This window comes from Takifugu flavidus, chromosome 7 (assembly GCF_003711565.1).
Source record: "Takifugu flavidus isolate HTHZ2018 chromosome 7, ASM371156v2, whole genome shotgun sequence".
Lineage (NCBI taxonomy): Eukaryota > Metazoa > Chordata > Actinopteri > Tetraodontiformes > Tetraodontidae > Takifugu > Takifugu flavidus.
In genome coordinates, this window is record NC_079526.1 from 8055088 (window position 1) to 8076755 (window position 21668).

At 47.0% G+C, this 21668-nt stretch overlaps 1 protein-coding gene across 1 annotated transcript in view; it reads right to left on the reverse strand.

Annotated features, from left to right (window-relative positions):
• agbl4 (AGBL carboxypeptidase 4) overlaps nucleotides 1-21668 on the reverse strand; it is a 162879-nt gene that overhangs the window by 37210 nt on the left and 104001 nt on the right. The window contains exon 7 of the mRNA XM_057038951.1: nucleotides 6034-6073. Within this exon, the coding sequence (XP_056894931.1) occupies nucleotides 6034-6073 (40 nt within the window). The remainder of the gene's footprint in view (nucleotides 1-6033; nucleotides 6074-21668) is intronic.

Consider the following 21668-nt stretch of genomic DNA (forward strand, 5'->3'; position numbering starts at 1 on the left):
CCACAGAGGCTTTATTTCATTTTGGGAAAGCAGTGACAGCCAGACAGACAGCCAGCCAGCCAGCCAGCCAGCCAGACAGACAGACAGACAGACAGGCAGCCAGACAGACAGGCAGACAGACAGCCAGCCAGCCAGCCAGCCAGCCAGACAGCCAGCCAGCCAGCCAGACAGCCAGCCAGCCAGACAGCAGACAGACAGACAGCCAGCCAGCCAGCCAGACAGCCAGCCAGCCAGCCAGACAGCCAGCCAGCCAGCAGCCAGACAGACAGACAGACAGACAGACAGACAGACAGACAGCCAGTAGAGGCTGAGCCGCTGCTGCTGAGACAGGAGGGCAGTTTCTCCAGCGTCGCCCCCTGTAGGGCGCCCAGGGTACTGTCTAATATCTGCAATTATCCTCCAGGGCTGGCGTTTCTTGCAACCTGCTGATTGTCTGTTGAGCGTCTCTGACTGGGCTGCTGATAACATTGAACTGTGAAAGTCTGTGTCATTCCTTTGTCTCCAACAGAGGTCAGTGCAAAGTCACTCACAAACAGCAGCAGCTCAGGAGGCGGAACAAGCCGGAGAATTGCTGGGATTTTAAAAGGCCATAAACGTGCTGCTCTGTTGAGAAAAGGCTGCATTTCTGTTGCTGAACCTGTCAGCTGACCTCTCAGTTAAAGCACAGCAATTAGGAGGTGTATTTCCCCACGGAAATCAATAATTTATGACTTTTTCTTTATTTATACACAGTCCTCCACGGACACACCCACCGGGCTGAACGCTGCATTGAGGCACTGTGTGAGGTTCATAATGACCTTGACCGCTGGTCGTGGGTAATCCAGGCAGTGTACGCACCTGCAGCCAACGTGCTTTATTTAGCAGAGTGAGCAGAAATGATTATTAACATGTAAAGCTTTGTTATTACTCACAGAGCCGCCCTACGGTTTGCACATTTTTACCATCAGATGACTGCTTTTAAAGTAAAGATTATGCTAAATGTGTTCAGAGACAGACCCCCCCACACACACACATGTTCACACACCCATTTACACATACACACCAAAAGTCAATCCAGTAGCCATAACACGGAGACCGACTGGCACCGGCCTCTATTATCTAGTCCCAATGCTGCGAACACAAAAGGCTCCCTGGAACAAAAATGCAATCAGTCCTCTCTAGGAGGATTTGCTCCACAGCAGTGCTCAGCAACACTGGTGGCTCCGTTGGTGACAAAGAAATAATCTCAGAGCCAACAGCCTGTTCAAAGCCTGTTTACTGCGTTTGTCGCATCGGGCTTTCAGAAAGAGCAAAGACAAAGTCTACACTCCTCTGTTGTCATTTACTGTCCTCTGAGTTTAGTGTGCGTCTCTCTCTCTTCTCATCTTTTTTTTTTCTACATGCAAAAACATGAAACAGATGGATGAGTGTGTGTACGAGGCGTGAAATTACCGTATTTGCGACACAGGGAATATTTACTCTAAGCATTAGCAATATAGAGCCCGCGAAAAAACCTTCAGGGACGAGAGCAGGGGACAAGTTTTAAATAACTGTTTGATGGCAAATCTTTTCTAAATATTTTCAATAGCGTGGGCCCCTTCCTCGCCCCCCTCCTCCCCCGGTTTCCATCTCTCACAGCCGTCCGCTCTTTGTCTGGTAAATTATCACATTCGTTCTCCATTCATTAGCATGCCGCTGCTCATTTAGCCACGCCGCCGAGAAGCCTTCAACGGAATCAACTGGAAAATGCCCGATATGAGGTGGCCAGCGCGCCCCCCTCCCTCGCTCCTTTCCATCCTTCATCTGCGTCTTTGTTTCGTGCGTGTGCCGTTTTAACCGCATGGAAAATAGTGGGAAGACGACGTCGAGATACACGATGCCAATTCACAGAGAAAGGATATAATTAAGGCAATAACAGGGAGGCTTGTTTTCAGAGCTGCTCATTTACAAAAAAGCCATTTTTAAAAAACAAGTAATGTTCTGTTTCATCTTTCATCTTCCTCCGCCTCCTCCCTCGCCCCATTATGGTGAAACGACTTGTGTTCCAAAAAGACAAAACCTGTAAAAACCACCTCTGGAACTTTGCCTCCCAGACATTTCTATTAACCCCGGTGGGTAGCAGGGGTTAAACAAGAGGACGTCTGTGCATCCTCGTGCAGAGCAGCTCATGCTGGATAAAAAGATCCGCTCAATATATTCAGGAGTTCTTCAAAAAGAGTGTTTTTCTGGTTGTTGTCACGTTTGTTCTCTGCAATTAAAGAGAGCCAAACTGGGGAGAAAAAAATGTTTTTCTTTATCTAACAAAGGAGTGAAAAGGTCAGGTTTGGCATTTCAGTGAAGCAGAAATCCATGTGACTCTCAAACGTGTGTTTGTGTGATTACAGGTAAAAAAAGGGACGAGATTCAGTAGTTTTTCCTATTTTCCTCGATTTTTCTAGCAGTCTACAGAGAGAGAGAGTTCTAACCCAGCCAGCGCTGGCGCCTCAGTCTGAAGATTGTCCTGAAAGTCCTTCTGTGGGACTTTCCGGTGGTTATTCCACCAGAGCTGCAGGAACTAGAACGAGTTTCTCTATAATGAATCCTGCAAATGGTAGAGCTATTTGATGTCTGCAATATCAAAACTAGCCGCACGAAACGTCCCCTCCGTGCTGCTGAACGCTGCTCAACTGTTGCCGCTCATCTGCTGTTTTCGTTTCCGTTTCCATGATCATTTTGGTGAAGAGAAACAAATCTGTTGCCAGTGTCATCTCATTTGGTAATAATTGGCAAGAAAAACAATTTTCACAGCTCCTTATTCTCCTAATGGTGTGTTTGTTTTATTAACTGTTGCGCCTCCAGGCGGTTTTCGACAACTTAAGAGTGGCGCCCTCACACAAACCCCTGTGTGTAAAAACATCCTCACATTTGCTGCCCTCGTTTTCTAAAGAAAGTGGCATCAAATTTAAGCTGCATGATTTAAACGTGCGCTATATAGAATGGAAATATTGCCTAGGTTGGGTCACTACCTTCAGTCTTCACCCAGACTGAAGGTCAGATGTGTTGTTTAAATCTGAGCAGGTTGGAGCAACTTGACCCCTGACCTCAGCGACAAGTGGCGGCGGCGGCGCTTTCGGAGAAGAGCAAAGTGGGAAACACAAAGGACGACTGGGCAGCGAGAGAAGCTCTGACGGAGAACGTTTCTATTTTGTTCTGACAGAAACAGCAGGGAAATGGAGATACAAAGAGAGAATGATCGAAGGAAACAAGAAGAAAGTGAGAGCAGAGATCTGAGAACTGCCCATTATCTCCACGCTGCTTCATTACATTACACACACACACATTTTTTGGGGCAACAAACACACACACACACACACACACACACACACACACATTTTTATGGGCAACACACACACACGTGCGCCCACACAGCCTCCTCCAAAATCTGCCCAGATCTCATGCATATGATTGACCTTTCTAGCAGCACTGTGATGCTGGGAGTGTGTAAAGGGGAGCGGAGAAACTAAACAGAGTTAATGTAGAACAACACGATATTGGCTGCTGACTGCAGATATGGAAAAGGACAATCTAATCGATAAGCTGGAAGAATGACAATGGCTGCTGAAATCAATGGCTGCACCCCGTTTCTCACCGGGAAAAGACGAACTCCAGCACAGATGTGTGTGTGTGTGTGTGTGTGTGTGTGTGTGTTCCCTTCCTGTTTTCCCCCTGTTTGCATTAGTGTGGGTCGTATCCATACATGACCGTGAGCAGGCGTGTGCACCGGGCCACCGCTGTGCTGCAACAGTTGCCCGAACTAATCATTATTTAGTTGTGGTGGGGCTGGAAAGGTCAGCAGCCTGAAATGTCAGGCTGTGTTCAACAGGAGCCAGATGCAGCCGTGCGTTGCTCAAGTGTCCAATTAAAGAGGGCCGAGCGGGGATTGAGCGTGTCGGAGCGACCGTGCGTGCGTGTAAAATAGGATGGAGTATATGTGTTTTGGTGTTTGTATTTATTCCGGGCTGTAGTGTGTCGTGTACTGGCGGAATTACATGTGAGTCCTTCCTCAGAGGAGCCGATGAAGAACGCGGAGAGCAGAACTCTTTACCCTCACACACGTGAGGCCGCTTCAGGTTATTAGCTTGTCCCCCACCTCACCATCCCTGCCATTTGCACCACTAAGATGAGACAAAATTGGTGTCTGAGAAGATGAAGGGGGAGGAGGGGATGAGAGAGAGAGGAAAAAAGAGGGCGCAGTAAACTGCGGTAGATTAAAAGAAACGGTAAAAAAGAGGACGAGAGGGGACGACAGGGAGAAATAGAGCAAAGTGCTGGAATCTCCTTTAATCTATGGGGAGACACAGAGGGTGTCCTGTCTGTGTCTCCCTATCAGAGCAAGCCTCACCTGCTCTTCATACATCCCAGCATAATAACCTTCAGCGTGTGAGGGAGAGATGCACCGCGTGAGCCGTGTCTGCTCACCTGCTGTGCATAGTAATGGGCACCGGGCCCGGCTAAAATATATGTGCAATGTTAAGAATATAATAGACTTCCCTTGAAGGCCACACACAACAGCAGCCTGCATAATGACCTGCAATCATTTACGCAGCTCCACTCCCAGCTCGGAGCTGGACGGAGAGAATAATTTAAAGCTGCTTCAGTCTGGGGCCCAGGAAGGCCCCCACACTAAATCCTGAAAGAAGGTCATTCTACTGTGCCCGCTGGGATATACAGGGCTGATCTATAACAGGGGGTTAGAGAACAGATCGGTCAGATGAGATCTTTTTAGAATGTTGCAGAACCATTTTGGAGCATTTTCTTGTTCGTAACAAAAGAAAGTGCTGCTGCAAACTTCCCTCTCTGCATCTCTGCACATAAGGAAAACCTCCTGTTTAGTAGAGCACCTTTTCCTTTACAGCAAATGAACAGCAGCTGGATCACAGAAGGAAAATAGCATTTAAAAGGAGAGAAACTTTAAGAAAAGACAACCAAACAACCTGAAATAACCTCAGCGAGTAGGCATTCAGACCATCCAGTTCCTCAATCCATACCTGCGGCTGCTGCTGTTGTTTTTGTTGTTGTGTGAGGTGCAATTGAAGCCTGTTTCTGATGTCAGTTTACAGTCTGACAAGGCCCTCCACACACCTTCTTTGGAGGCAGCACACTCCGGCGCTGCTGGAAAACAAACTGACGAGTGTGAGCCGGCGTGTTTATTCTCAAAAGCTCTGAACTAACAGCCGACAAGGAAATGTAAAAACCGAGCAAGCTGAGTGAAGTCTGTGTGTTTAAACTGATGAAATAGCTCAAAAGTCGCTGTTATGTCCTTCCCAGTCTGTCCAGTTGCCCTCTGTCGGACTGTGTCTGAGGAACAGCTGCGAGTTGAAACCTGATAAATTAACGCCGTCTCTCTGAGTCTCACATGCGCGTTAGTCCAATCAAAGTGCATCAGATCATCCAGGTACTTTACACATCTGGGTCCACGTGTCCTCGTCGCTCCCATCTGTTTCTCCTCCCACATTTCTCCAGTAAACCTCACCTGAAGGTCACACTGAGCCAAGCAATCTAAAACATGTAACCCTCTCACGCTTTGTGGCGTATTCTGAGCTGCGTGCCTCTATAAATCTATCCAACCTCTGTCCTAATAGCATGTGTGAATGTGGCTGCATTCCATGTCGTTGCTTTTATGCACATTACAGCCTCAATGAGAGAGGCACACACTCCAAACATCCAGGGTCCAGAACAGACGTGTTCTGAATCCAATTGCTGACATTTTCAACAGAAAGCTGCAGTTGGATCACAGAGAATGTCCATACATATGGACAAGCTGGTGCAAAAGGTGTGACTTTCTCACAATGAGATTGAAGTCAATGTTTGTGTGTTGGAAAACGACATCCATAAAGAAAATAACACGCAAAATCACACAGGGGGAATTACCGGCACGCCTCAGTCAAATCAATAGAAGTCAAAATGAAAAACAGCAGCAGCGTATTGAATTTGATACCGAAGCCTCGCGGCGCCGCTTTGCGTCAGAGTGATGCTGAAGGAGGGAGGAGGAAGTTGGAGTTGTCAGGGACTTACCAGAGTTGGTGATGGTCAGCAGGTCGAGACGCCGCTGTTGCTACGGGAAACGAGAGAACAGAAGGAAACAGTCAGTCGTGAACCTCGTCGACCGTTTGTCCTGCGGTCTTGCAGGATTCACCTCACGTACGTTATGATTTGTGCAGCGTTACAGGCACTTCAGGAAATCTACAGATTCAGTGAAAGTGTGTGTGTGTGTGTGTGTGTGTGTGACAGAGAGAGGGAGACCTCATGGGTATTGATGGAGTGTGTTTGAAAGAGTCTGCAATTTTACACTTGATGATTCCAGCAGCTGAGAAGACATCTAGAGTAGAGGCTAGTTGGCTGCCTCTCTCTTTAACCTGCTGCCTTCACTCACACACACACACACACACACACACACACACACCCGCACACACACACACACACACACACACACACACACACACTTGATTGTGAAGCACTAAAGTAATCAACACCTAAAGTAAGTCCTCCCAATCTTCCTTTCAGCCCCTCAGGATAGAAGATCTTCACATCCTGGAGGAGGGTGAAGGGTCTGGCTGTGAAGCGGATAGCAGCGGTGCAGTAAAGCCAACTTTAAGGAACAAATTCATATTCAAGCACCAGCTCCAACCAGTTGCTGATAGGGATAAGTAAACAGACTCTCAGCATGCTCCTTCCCTCCTCACACTCTCTTGAGTTGCCTCAAGTGGACGGTCCTGATAGGCAACTAAACGCTAGAATTCAGCTGATGCTCTTAGAATGAGTCATAAGACACACACACACACACACACACACACACACACACACACACACACACACACGATAAGTGTGGAGAGAGATCCACCAGGTTAGAAAATGGTGAAGTTTCACATCAACAACACAATGAGAAGATAACACAGAATAATCCAACAACTGTTGCCTGCACCCTTTGAGTGAGCTGGACACTCTCCAATAACAGGTAATGCCATCAAACACACACTTCAGACTCACACCCACCCAGAAAAACACGTCCGAGAAACCCTTCATCAGCACCAAATTTAACACTTAATTAACACTTCATGTGCTGCACCTTCCTCTATATGTTCTATATGTTTCAAATGCAACATCTGCAGAGGTCAGCTCAGAGGAGGGTCACCCTGTAGGCAGCAGAGGTCACTGTGACAACACAAGACACAGGGAGCAAGCAGAAATCAGGACACACACACACACACACATGCACACTTCTGTATGCATGTATGTATGAGACTCTGATGAGACAACAAATGTTCAGAAATCCCATCAGAAAAGATGTGAGTGTCGATTATCGAAAACCATTTATAATGAAAGCCTCACTTGTCGAGAGGGCCGAGAAGCACTGATACTGATACCAATCTGAACTTTGACCTCAGCAGAGCAGCCCAAACGGCCCGCGATGGCGGCATTTTCTGACTGGGACCTGAGATTTTGGCTTTGGATGGAAAAATAGTGGATTGATTTTAAGAAATGTTTCACTGGGTCATTTTACCCTTTACCAGTAAGCAAAAAGAAAAATCCTCCCACCAGTGAGACTGCTGATAAAAGAGCCGACGTGTAGCAGGTTTTCATAAATGGATGACAGACCAGTCCTGTCTAAGGTCAGGCTGATCCCACTCTCACCACCCACCGCTGGAGCAATCCAATCCCCACTGCAATGGCAGAAATGTTCTTTTCTCTGCAGCGTGATACACCCACCAAGGCGTCGCCCAGCCTGTTGTCATTCTGTGATATTTTAGCCTGTTTGGTCACTAAAGGTTAGCAGAGGAAATGAGTTCATTCTTTTAAATTCTGCCTGCTCCCTGTGCCTGTTGTGTCTACTGTTTGGCTGTCTTTTATGTCCTCTGCATGTTGTGCTGAAGGTTTTAGTACCCTGCTGCAAGTTGAATCATAATTATAGTCCCCTTGAGGGGCAATAAAAGTCTGAACTGAATTCAGAACACAGTCTTCATGTTGTTTTGTGCTGTATACCCAATATTTGTTAATTAATTTGTGCATGAGTTTGTTTAATTTGTTTTGCATCCTTTTCATGAGTGTATTGTCTTTGTCTGCCATGTTAGGAGAGTTTTCATTACCTGTGTATATTGTGTATAACATAAAAATCAATTAAGAAAATGCTGTGATTGGCGCAAAATTAGGGTTGATAATGTGCAGCACCCTCTGTTGGCCATTTGCGTCACTGCAACTCAATCACAACATGACACCCGATGAGCAGAATAAGATCACAGACGAGGCGAAGGAAACCCCAAGTGTCCAAAATACACAAAGAAATACACACAGTCTGTAACAGCAGAGGAAGAGTGTGAGATCCTGCTGGTCTTTACACAGCGATGATAATTGGAGATAGTGAAGATGGTGGAGATATAACTTGTAGATAAAGAATTACAACAACACACCAGAGAGCTCCTTCCCTGCTGCTTTTGTTAGTCCTTAACACGGATAAGGTGCTTAGTGTTCTTTAGGAGGACACACACACACACACGCACGCACACACACACGCACACACACACACACACACACACACACACACACACACACAGTGGGCAAACTGACACTGAGAGAATTACATTAGCAAAAGCATTTCAGGGCAGAAAATAGGATTGAATTAATCTTTATCAAACACAGCCAAGAGCGGAAGGATCACACCCCGGCTGACGCCAGCCTCAGAGCGGCTGGCCACCGTCCTCTCGCCGCCATAATGAGTCACCACACACTTCAGCAAATGAAGCCAGTGGCTTCTGTTATTGACTAAATGATTGATGATTGATTCCATTATTGCGAATAACAACAGTGTGAGATTGGAACGCTGCTGAGAGCAATAATGACTGTCAGCGACACGGGCGCATTTTTAACAGCCTAACAGTTACTAATTGGTCTGACCCGGTGTGCCAGGTCATGCTCGAGTAGAAAGTTAAATCCTTATTTTGCGAAAAGGCTGCCTGGCTCAGGTCCATGGTGGTGAATCTAGACTGGACCTGCCAGGGGAAGTGTCAGGAAACAGGTCAGAAAACAAGGAAGCGTTTGGGGGTCAGGGTTGAGGACTGTTCCAGCTGTCACGACGGTCCATCCAGCCAGTGAGGACTTGGAGGAGCTCTGACAGACGGGCTGGAACAGCAGCGGGCTGGGCTGGCTCTGTCCTGCAGAACCAGGGCCTTTGACAGCCACTTACAGGGCTTCCTCACTTGACCTCTAAGGCAATTTAATATGAACATATATTTCGAACTGAAAACAAGATCAGTGAACACTTTATTAATTTCCTTATATCATTTGTGTGAACGGGGTAAAAAATGTATAAAGCAGCCAGATGTTGCTCACTGTCAGACCGCCCCCCCGACACAGAAATGTGCAGATGAAGCCCTGATAACCGTTGAGCTTAAAATAATGAATAGATGAAAGGCAAGGCTGTGTGTATTTCCCATGTGTATTGTCTTCTCAACTTGTAATCCAGCCCTATTTTTAAAAAATCTATAATATTTGAAGAGGAATAAATGCTGTCATTAACAGAACCAATCAGCAGAGCAGATAGCGGATGGCGCCACCATCCTGTAGGTGACAACGGGGTCAAATTGAAGTGACAGCAGTGGGAAAGCCATTAATGCACTAAACCCCCCAGTTTATGACTAAATTAAATATTCATGCACAATCTACCCAAAACCCATTTGCCAACATTTCCTCCAGAATTTACTTTTCATATTGGCTGATTGAGAAGGTAAAAAAAAAACAACCCAAGGAAGAGGAAGGAGAGAGGAGGCAGAGGACGGGTGGTTGCTGTCGGGGTGTGTGTGTCTGTGGGGGGGGGGGGGGGGGTGTGGTGGGGTCCGGACGTCCTCTCTATTCATTTCAAAGCTGATATGAGTAAATTACACTGACAATACTAGAGTTGCTTTATTTATTTATTTATTTTGTTTTGAGAAATTAAAGCCATCACTTCAGGTATAGGCTTAATTTAAATTACCTATTACAAAAAAAACAAACAAATCAACCAACATAAACATAAATAGCTGTTGAAAATACTCGGGCAAAAATCCAAAGTGCTGGTTTCAGTTATGTAAATGCAGGGCTGACGTTAGGGCGTACTGAGTAGCTTCATTATTGCTGTGCACTGTAATCCCGGGTGCCCCCTGCTCTCTTGATGAGGTCACTTACAGGAAACAACATCTGGACTGAGTCCCGCTGCCGCCTGCTGTCTACCATACACACTCACACAGAAACGTCCCCTCGTCAGAGAACCACAATCATGGCCGATGCTTGACGAGGGTGCAGGTGACGGAATCACCGTTGACAGCCTGACTCATCTTCCGTGTTCCTCTGGTCCTCTCTCCTCCCAGCTCTACCTCATCTTGCGACGTTTCTGACTCAGTGCTTTTATTTCTACCCACCCACATCCACCCACACGCACGCACCCCCCCCCCCCCCCACACACACACACACACACACGTTTTTGTGTCTTCTTGCATTTTAGTCATCATCCCTCGGTCTCAAAGAGGGCAGGTGAGGTAAGAATGAGCTCATGGAAGCAGCTTTTTAGGTTAGGTCTGGGCATGTCCGCCCAGCTGAGGATGATGGAGGAGCTTACACAACCAGGGGAATAGAGGCGTTCAGGACGTTAGGCTTCAAAACCCCCACTTTTACCAACACACATCCCAAAAATATTCTCAAAAATAATCTGACTGAAAATGGCAACACAATCTGATGGCAAAGTGGTTGAGGGGAAATTGAGGGGTTCACAGTTCAATGTTGGTTACCCGAAACACCAAAACCACCAATAACTTGCTGGTTTCTATTGGAAACTGGGTGTGGGGGGGGCATATCTCTCCATTAATAGCGTGAAGTTAGCTGTGTTCTGGTTCTTTTTGGGAGGCAGGGAGCTGAGGGGATGGAGCGCCGGAGTTTGTTGCGTGATTGTGAGCGCTTGGTTAAAAATACAACAAACCAAATAAAAGATTTATACCTTGTGAGAGCGGAGAGCCACTTCCTCCCGAGAGGAGGGAGAGGACAGTCACGGCCACCTGCGCCGCCCTCCCTGCTGCTGCCTCTGCAGCCCAGCCCAGACCTCTGCAGTAATCTGATAATGTGCTCGTCAGCAGCCGCTATAGATAAAACATGGGGCGGCTGCTGACGCATGAATAAGCAAAAGTCCAGCCAGTGGCAGCCATGCCGCATGCATGTGGCCGCACAGCCACGCATGGGGTCACCCAACACCGCTCGCTCCACCTCCGTTCATTAGATATTCATGAGGACCAATTAAATGTGCCAGTAAGATGACTGCGAGGACCCTCCCCAGACCGTCTGTCAAGGATCCTGTATGTCAGGGAGGCGCGCCACAAATCACAAACCTGCTTTCTGTTGCTGACAATCTCTTTTTGATCACACAAGATTGAATGTGTCAGAGTTATTATGATTTCACAGGTATTATAGTTTTACTGCTCTTATAAAAGCTCTTTAACAGAATGCACACTGGACCTCGTGGATGGGATGACAGAGCATTCAAGGAATAAGGAACCAACTAACTTCAGCCTTTACAGAGGAGAGCCCACCTACACGTGCTCCCGTATGTCTGCACGCAGGATAGAGCTGAATTTATGGAGGTGTGTAGATCCTGCCCTGCGGCCTGTACATTTACACTGGAACACTAGTGTGTGTCTTTTTACATATCTGGCCAGTTCTATATGAGGCCATTTAGGAGTGACTATAAAGGTTTAATAAAGACTCGAATTTGTGGGTTTTTTAAAAATCCATACCCTCACGTTGTGCAGTTTGCTATTTTAAGAATTTCTTAAGTTCTTTTAACTGCTGTTTATTCCCTCTGAGGACCACTGGGGGTGCTGGTGTCTACCCCAGCAGATATGAATAGATAGCTCACCAGTCTCACCCACACACTCACACACACACACACACACACACACACACACACACCTTTCAGTCACACCTAGTTTAGCATCTTCAGGCACCCTAATGTGGATATTTCTGGACTTCTGGGGGAAACTGGAGAAAACCCAGACATGAGGAAAGCAAGACCTGAAGAGGAGGCTCCTCCACAGGTGCAGCGGTCAATTCTGGCAACCGTAGCTTAAAACAGAAGAATAACTTGTAACCAGATGAAGAATCAAAACAATCAGATATTTGATCACCAGCAGGGTGAAGCAGCATTCCCCGATTCCTCAGTGGGTAAATTTGCCTCCAGAAGGTTCTCCACGAATGATATGCATGAAAGATATGTAGGATCTCAGAGGTGTCAGCTCACACATCAGTGTCCTGACAGAATGACTGCCAGGAGGACCAACCAGCGCCCCAGGAAAGGGCATGTGTAACCCATCCATATGTATCATCTTGGTTTCCATCACTGTCCAACATCAGTCTTCAATTCCCTGGGATGAGAAACAAAGCAGAGAGTTTCCCTTATGGGGCCTAAATCTCCCTCGAACATAAACCTAAAAAAGTTCTGGGACTTGGAAAATGGACTTCCAGATCGTCCTGTCTACACCCCAACCCTAGCGGAGTATCAATAGCCATGACGTAAGGTTGAAAAGTTCACCCATCCCTGTTTGGAGCCTAATTGGAGCTGAAGGTCAGAGGATGTCTGTGTGTGTGTCTGTGTGTGTGTCTGTGTGTGTGTTGGTTGATTGCCTTCATGAATCCAGCAAGACCGGTGAGTGTGTGTGGAGAAGGGTTGCTTTTTGTTGCCTTTTTCCTGTTTCAAAACCTGTTTTTGTTTTTTTTTGTGATATCCCTGAACAAATTCAAATGCACGTTATCTTCAAGTAACCAGGCAGCAAGAGACATATTAGAAAAGAAATGAAACAAAATGTTGTGTGACTAAAGCATTTTCTCCGGCGCAACTTTTCCATTTAGCCGAGTTCAATCAGGTTATTGGAATGAGTGCTGAAGAGTTCTTTTAAGCTGAAACAGGCTGGACTGCTGTGTTACTGGTAATTAAGCGGGACAATAATTAGCTGCTAGTGGAGGGGAGGCGGGCGAAGAAAAAACAACACTCAAACATAAATAAAGCAGCAACCTGAAACAAAACCAGAGTTTGTGAGAGATACACGTGTGTGTCTCTCCCTTCATGTCAAAGCAGCCAGCAACCTCTCCAGATGCTGATGCCTGGACCAGATGGATGCGCTGTTTGGTGTCTGCTAACTTCTAATCACAGCTTATAATTAGAGGGAAACGGAGGAAAAAGAACCAGCGTGGGGATGAGGAGCAGAGAGGCACAGTGGGAGACGGACTGAGGAGATGACAAGAAGACGGACAGGACAATCCTCGAGAGGACAAAGTCGCAGAGGGACAGTGCTGTCTCCCTCTGTCCCCGGTTCTGTCAAAATGTTCCATCTTGTTTCCAATATCTGGTTATTTGGAAGCACAAAATCTATTTAACACAGAAGCTTAACAAAGCTTCATTGACTGGAAGAGATACCAGGCTTAATGCCAGGTCCATTAGCTCAGTGGGGTGTGTGTGTGTGTGTGTGTGGTGTGTGTGTGTGTGTGTGTGTGTGTGTTTGGGAGTGAGAAACGGACAGTCATCAGATTGAGTGATTCAGTGATATACTGCTGATGGCAGGAGATCATGAGTGTGTTGTGGGTTTCTTTGGCCGAACAACAGAGGAATCGGTTTCAGTCAAACAAGAAGAGCCCAAGAACAGACCAAAAGCCCCCCACCACGATGAGTCGGAGCTAAAATCCTCTGCCTTAAAGGTTCCAGGCGCCTTCCTTTCATTCACAGGCAAATGAACTCCTGACCAGGCGCTCCTGCCTGGTTCTGGACTACTCAGTACCATACTTCTGTCCTCGCCGCCGCTGGAAGGCTCCTCTGGACGGTTCAGTCAACAGTTCAGTCCCTATCGGCCGGCCGGCTCCATCCCCACCAAGCCACGTCGGTTCTTTTCCCCGGCACTTCCTGGTCTCATACTGCCCTCCAACCTCCCAGGCTTCCCCTCTGGAGTCTCCTTTTTCTCTCCAGATAAGACAAACAAGAAAGCAGTTATTTGACGCATCTGTAATCACCTTAGCTATATCCGCTGGAACTAAGGGCTTTTAATTTGCCATGCTTTTAATTTGTTTTCACAGCAGTTTCAAGCAAATTGAATTTGTTAATCAAAGCAGCAAAATGAAATGCTAAGCGTTATTGACGAGATGCTAATTGGGTTAGCGTGGAAATTGGAAGAGGGGGTGAAGTGGGGCCTAACGAGAGGGTTGGAGGGGGAGTATTTTGGGGTATCAGCAGTCAAGACAAATCACATTAGAGCATTACACACAACAGGATACACACAGATTGCTTGGCACCAGATGGCCCCCTGGTGGCTACCCTGTGGTGTTTGTGCACGTGCTCAAAAGGGGCCCTTTTATTTTGGCAATCTTACACAAACAAACACGGATGGATTTCCACCCATTTTTTGGCCCAGTCTAAAATATAGCTGAACATAAAGATGCCTGTACGTGCACGCAGAGGACAGAGTTCCTCTGGCAGACTAACTCTAATCCCACAACCCCTTTTAGCATATTTAAAGTTCCACACAGCACACACACACACACACACGCACCCTCCCTCAGCGATACATCAATAAAAGGCACAAATGAAGACAAGTCTAAACCTACCCACCTCCTGCCACCAGTTCCGTATCAACCATCACTCTTTAACTAGCTCATTGACCCCTTCAAGCTCTGCTGAGCTGTTCACTGCTAACACCGCTCGTTCTCCCTCCGGGCACGTCGGCCAAGGGAGGGACTAATGAGAAGAATTCCATCATTTGGCTTCAGATCTACATGAACCAAGGACGGAGGCTTGAGCTCACAAAATCAAGTGTAATGAAGGTTCCAACCTCCATCTGACAACAAAGATCATACACGTGTGATCATAGTTGCACATAATTACGGGCAGAAATATAGAGACGTGTACTTGCGGGTCAGTTAAAATGAGATTTTTTGCTCCATGTCTGTTGTCATTTAGCCTTTAGGTTTGACAGGTCTATGGATCTACGCGTCCTTGAGAAACAAATACACAGCAGCATTCCAGACTTGTGTCTCTACCTCCTGGTTTTCCCAAATATCCTCATCTTAGAGAGTGCACTCTGCAATATCTGTCCAACAGAAATTGATTGAATCTGCAGAATTAGGCGCTGCCAATAAATACATCTATCTAAGCACTCACAGCCTGGTGTTGGTAATCAGAAAATGGATAAGTTCTGCAGAGATATGAGAGGCATTCTTTAGAGAATGCTGATTACAGTAGGCGCCATCTGTGAGGAGCACCCAGCTGCCTGCCTCATCATAATACCAGTGTTCTGATGGAGCAGCTCTAAGTACCTGGCAGAACCAGCTACGCAGATAAAAAGAACCTATTAAATAACAGACAAAGTGGTCAGTGAAGGAGGATAGGGAACACACACACACACGGAGATGAGATAGCTGCAAGTTCTAATTAAAATTCGCATTTCCATCTTAGGTGGTAATTTTGATCTGAGGAAGAAAAGGATGCCTGATATCTCGCAGACTCTCTTTCTCCATTTTTGTCTTTAATGTTCTTTGCCTCCCCGACTGGATAAAGATTTTCCTCCATGCGTGCTTTTCTTTCTAGCCGAGGGAGATCTGGACCAGAGTCCAGCCCTTTGGTTGAAAGCAGAATGGAGTAAATCAACTCCAAACCAGCCAACAGCTAGTCACAGTCTATTTCCATTTGATCTTTTGTGCAGCACAACGGGGTGAAGGCGTGGAACTGATCACACACAGGGAATAGACAAGTAACCTGGTCATCGTTTGTACAAGCTGATCCCCTCAGGTTGGTGTGTAATCCAGTCTGGATTTAGGATGTGTACAGCTGGGCGACCCAGGAGACCGTCTTCGGTGTTGTGCTCGTCTTTAATGAGGTAACACATCACATCGTTATGAGGTCAGGCTGCTTATGTGGCTGAGGCAGCTTCTGCCTGTTGGTCTAGATGCTCTGCAGTGAACGTTGAGATCAGTTCCGCCCTGATTCCTTCTTAGATTGGAGGGGAAGAAAGTTCCGATGCCTGTTTGAAAGTCTGACAGCGGAGGTCACTTTGTTGCGCCAGTGACTTTACATGTCCGCGTAGGAGATGTGTGTGATGGCTTAAGGGGACCACTGGAAGGACGTGGGCCATAATTACATACAGGCTTCCCACTGGCAGCCTGTTTGGTCCGCAGTGTTTACCATCCTGCCGTAAATTTGGTTTCCATCGATCTAATGTCCCTCTCCGAGCTGTGTCTCTCCCCTGCTTTTTTGCCTTTACTCTGTCCTTTCCAGCTCATTACACCGAAACAATTATATTTTGGTGGAGGGGCTCTCAGTAGCAGCTCGCTGCTGGCTAAAGTGAAAACAGTCAGCGCAGGAGCATGACGATGGATCGCGGTGTCGGCGGCAGAACGATCATCACCTTGCTTATCCCCTCATAGTTGTTCAGGGTAAAAACAGCAGAACCATCTGAAGTCAAGCAAAGATGATTAAAGCACAATTTGAACTGCGCAGAGAGTTGGTATTCACAGTAGCATGTGTTAAATGATACATATCTCAGGGTCAGACATTAAGAATTCTTTCAGTTAGTCTCTCCCAGGCTGCTTTAATTGCCATAAATATACTTTAATTAACAGGCTGGCATTCCTGTGAAGTTTTCTTTTTCTCCCTGCCCACACATTAGTGCAAAAATAGCATTTACATGGCGGTAGTAGTATTTGTTAATTACAAGCTTTAGAGAGGGAAGATGGGGGGCTTCACACCAGCAGATGGTTATACCTTAGGGGCAAAGCTTCCACTTTCTTTTCCTCACTCTATATACTGTGTTTGCCAGGATTGAGACGCCACGCCTCCATGATAGGAACTGTGCCCTGAGGAGGGAGTGCCTTTGCAAGGATCAAACACTCAAATGAGCCAAGATGCTGCTTCTTTAGCTTCAGGGTCTCAGAGGACCAGCAACAACATTTTCAGCCTCATCTAATTCCTCCATTTCTTTATTTTTTTGCTGTCCAAACTCTAAGACCATTGTTTCCTGAAACACAATGTAATTACTGCGTTAAGATTTAAACCTGAATTAAAATTTGTCTTTACCAACAGTGCAACGCGGCCATGTTCATAACGCGGAGGAACATGGATGACAGAGTGCCGCAGCACCAGAAGAAAACCTCCATGCAGGTTAAAAACACAAAATGATGAATGGACTCCTTCTCTACCACTTTAATTACAAGGCGACCTCACAGGGTTTAAGGTCCAGATTGTGGTTCAAGGACACTTTCACATGTAGACCTCAGGGGCCTGGGATCAAACCAACGACCTTCAGATCACTGGAGCGACTAGTCCGCCCCCCCGAGGCCCCGCAGGGATCCCATAACTGACAGTGGAACTTTAACAGGCGTGCTGCTGGATTGGTCCTGCAGTTTCTTCTTTCAAGCATCATGAGCTGCTCCTGGTGAGCACATATGCTCTACATATCTCCTCCAAAGCAGCACACAATCAGCCTTTGTAGGCACACATTAATAGAGAGCTGAGCTCTGTTTTGTCAGGCGGAGCTTTTAGAATGAAACGTCAGGTCACATAAATGTCCATTTCTGTAGACACACAGGGCCATTAGGATGACACGTTGATTATGTACTGATGACACAAACCACTGATTAAACTGTTCTCTTATTTGCCCAGGACTATGTGTACATTCTGAAATACATTTCTGAAGTTTCCATTTGCAGGACGGTAATCACAATGATGCAAAACTGACATCTCTTTTTAGCAAGAGGCAGAAATCAAAAGTTTTAAAAAAGGAAGTCAGTAAAGTAAAAGAAAGAAAAGAAACATCAGTTAAAGTGAAAGTGATGTTATTGGAAGAAAAAAATGGGCTCCCTGATGAATGCATTTCTAAAATTGTGCTATCGACAAACTCTGCCTCATAATAATGGTAATATTTGTCCATTATCTCTTATTCATACATCTCCTGGTGCTTTAACTTGGATGTCACCAGTGTTGAATCCTGCCTGGTAGCTACGGGGGTTTGCACCCTCCTCCACCCTCCCCCAGGTGACCTGACCAAGGTTGATCCAGCCTCGGCCTGTGTTCCTGGGGCAGGCTGCTACCGTCCCCACTGGTCTCTCCTTCTCTGCTGCCTCAACATTGTTATTGATCAGGTCCAGTTATCTGCTGTTTATGGTCATGTAGACAGGAAGTGACGCAATACGTCACCCCACTGGGTCATGGTTTCCTCTTCCCTCCTCTCCTCTCCTCTCGTCGTCTCTCCTCTACCCCTCTCCTCTCCTCTCCTCTCCTCTCCTCTCCTCTCCTCTCGTCGTCTCTCCTCTACCCCTCTCCTCTCTTCTCCTCTCCTCCCCTCTCTTTTCCTCCCCTCCCCTCCCCTCCCTCTCCTCTCCTCTCCTCTCCTCTCCTCTCCTCTCCCCTCCCTCTCCTCTCCTCTCCTCTCCCTCCCTCTCCTCTCCTCTCCCCTCTCTTTTCCTCCCCTCCCCTCCCCTCCTCTCCCTCCCTCTCCCCTCCCCTCCTCTCCCTCCCTCTCCTCTCCTCTCCTCCCCTCTCTTCTCCCCTCCTCTCCCTCCTCTCCCTCCTCTCCCTCCCTCTCCTCTCCTCTCCTCTCCTCTCCCCTCTCTTCTCCTCTCCTCTCCTCTCCCCTCCCCTCCCCTTCACTCCCTCTCCTCTCCTCTCCTCTCCTCTCCTCCTCTCCTCTCCCCTCCCCTCCTCTCCCTCTCCTCTCCTCTCCTCTCCTCTCCTCTCCTCCTCTCCTCTCTCTCTCCTCTCCTCTCCCTCCTCTCCTCTCCTCTCCTCTCCTCTCCTCTCCTCTCCTCTCCTCTCTCCTCTCCTCTCCTCCTCTCCTCCTCTCCTCTCTCTCTACCCAGCTCTCCCATCAGCAGGAGGGTCCCCCTACAGGAGCCTGGTCCTGCTCAAGGTTTCTTCCTGTTAAAGGGGAGTGTTTCCTTGCCACTGTTGCTTGTCTGGGGTCAGGCCCTGGGATTCTGGAAAGCGCCTTGAAACAATATAAATAAAGATTGAAAGATTGATGTATACAGGCTCAATGTTCCCCAGTCAGCCACACCGAAAAGATACGTATCCCTTTACCTTTGGGGATTATTCAGGAAAGTAAAACGTGCACTTTATGAAAGCTCAATCAGAAAAAAGCCCCGGCTGCTTAACATGCATCAACGATGGGGTCCACTGGCCATCCCAGCAGTCAGTGTCGAGGATGAGACAAGGCCATAATCAAGTTCTGGTTTTTACATGGCGTCATGCCTTTACCTCTGACAGTGTGATTGATGTGTATGTAAATGTGTTTGGAGGAGGACTGTGAGCAGCTCGTTAAAGCAGACATTTAGAGCTGAACTGTCAGAGGTATCAGTGAAGGGGTGGGGGGTGGGGGCAGGGTGCTGGGGCAGAGAAGAGGAAAGAGAAGGAATCCAAAATAAAGACAACTATTGATCCATGAATAAAGATGGACGCTAGAGGAGCTGTAGGCAGGGCATTATAGGCCCCCACAGCATCTCTGGATCATTCATGGCGAAGCCTGACAGCTCTAACAATGGCCGACTTTGGGGAGCAGTGGACACAAACCAACCAGGAAAAAGGTGACTGTCTTTTTGACCGCCGTCTCTATTGTCCCACCTTAACCCCCGATCCCGCCTCTGCCTCGCTATTCTCTAACATCAATAGAAAAATCATTGACCACTGAGGTCAAAGCATTGAATAGATTGGACATTTCTTTAAAGACACTGAAGCTTAGAGAAAGAAAACAAAATGAATTAAAAAAAAAATCTTCTTTTATGGGTTTATTTTAGCAGCACAATGGTTTGTTATTGACCACTAATTGATTTTCCTTTCCTTTTGGGTGGTCTATGGGGTTTGGAGGTGGGATATGACTATCTCCTGGTGATGACGCATGAACCAGCACACAGAATACACAACAGAGATACAGGAAGGTCATCTGGAGACAAAAATAAAAACATTCAGAGAAAAGTCTCCAGCCATCATCCATCCATCCATCATTCATCCATCATCCATTCACCCATTCATCCATCTATCCCTCCATCCATCATTCATCCCTCCATCCATCATTCATCCATCCATCCATCATCCCTCCATCCATCCCTCCATCCATCCATCCATCCATCCATCCATAGTCATAGGGTATGAGGTGTTGGACAGGCACAAACCCAGGAATGGACCCCATATCCTCCCTGAAGATGCTAATCTTCTCCCGGAGTACACAGCATTACCAGAGGATACACACAGAGCTCCTCCCATCTGTATGAGAACGCCACTGCAGAGAGGCGGTGCAGAAAATTTCCTCCAACTACTAGATTTGATCTGACCTTTATTTAACCTGGTAAGTGTTTAAGAACATCTCTTAGTTACACCATCCTGAAATGCCAGGCCCCTGGGGAGGAGCTTGGAGATGTAAATGAAATACGAAAAGAATCATTATCCATTTCAGCATTATCAATACCTATTTTAAGGTCTGGTTCAGTTTTCTAGCTCCAGAAACCAAGCTGGAGGTATTCTTTATTTTGTTTTTAACCACCAGAATTCAAAAAGGGGTGTATAGAAATGATGCAGGTGTCCTCTGGCTTTGCCTTTAGGATGAATGGGAACATTTCTGGGCTGGACCATGGTTAGTTTTCACAGTTGGTTGCCTGCAAAATGGTTAATGTAATACTATCAACACAAACCTTACAATCTATAAGTCATAGCAGATTTTGGGAACTTTTAGATGTGACGCTTCCACAACCGTGTCGGCCTGTGTGGGATACGTTTCTGAAGTGTGAGGAAGACATTTTTCTTTCAAACTGCCTTTCTTTCTCCCTCTGTTTGTTAAGGAAGTTGTTTATAGATATTGATAAATGAAGCGCCAGGCCTCAGAAGACTCATTTCCAGGCAAAATCTTACCACCAAAATCACGCAGCATTGAAAAAAGGGAGAGCTGGGGAGCCGAGTGAGGAGGGCAGCGGGGAGACAAAACCTCACGGACTGCAGCATGGCCTCTGCTGCCCTGTGCATCCTGCAGCCCACTCTATTGTGGATCTGATGAAAAGTAGGCCACAATCCCTTTCAATTTGGCCGGCGTGCCACGGTCCTGTTAAAGACAATCGACTGGCTCAACAGAGCCACTATATCACAATATGCAGGTGCAGACAAGCCCAGCAGAGGAGAGACACGGTGCCTTAGGACAGAGAGAGGGGGACACGGGCATCCATCTCTCTCGCACTTAAGCTGACGTACAACCGTGGGGGAGAACCCCCCCCCCCCACACACACACACACACACACGCACACACACACATGAGCTGGGGCCAGGCAGCACTGAGAGAGCGAGAAAATGAGAGGTGAGGGAGAAAAATGGTACCCATCACTTTCTTCAGTTTTTTTTCTAAACTCTAACTTCAGGTTTTGGTAAAAAAAAAAAGTGGATAGAATAAAAGAAAATGTGTTTCTTGGAACTGGAAAGTGATGTGGGATGGAAGCAAGGTGTTTGTTTCTGTGGTGGGTAAAGGTCTGCGCAGGCTTGGAGGGTGGGGGGAGGCCAACAGCTTGGCCGGACCTGCTTGTTATCGGGGGTTTTCAGGACCCCGAGTGTGCCGAGCTGTTGGCTCGCGTCAAAGGATGCTAGCTTCTGGTAGGGTGAAGAGTCAATGCACTTGATTAAGGAT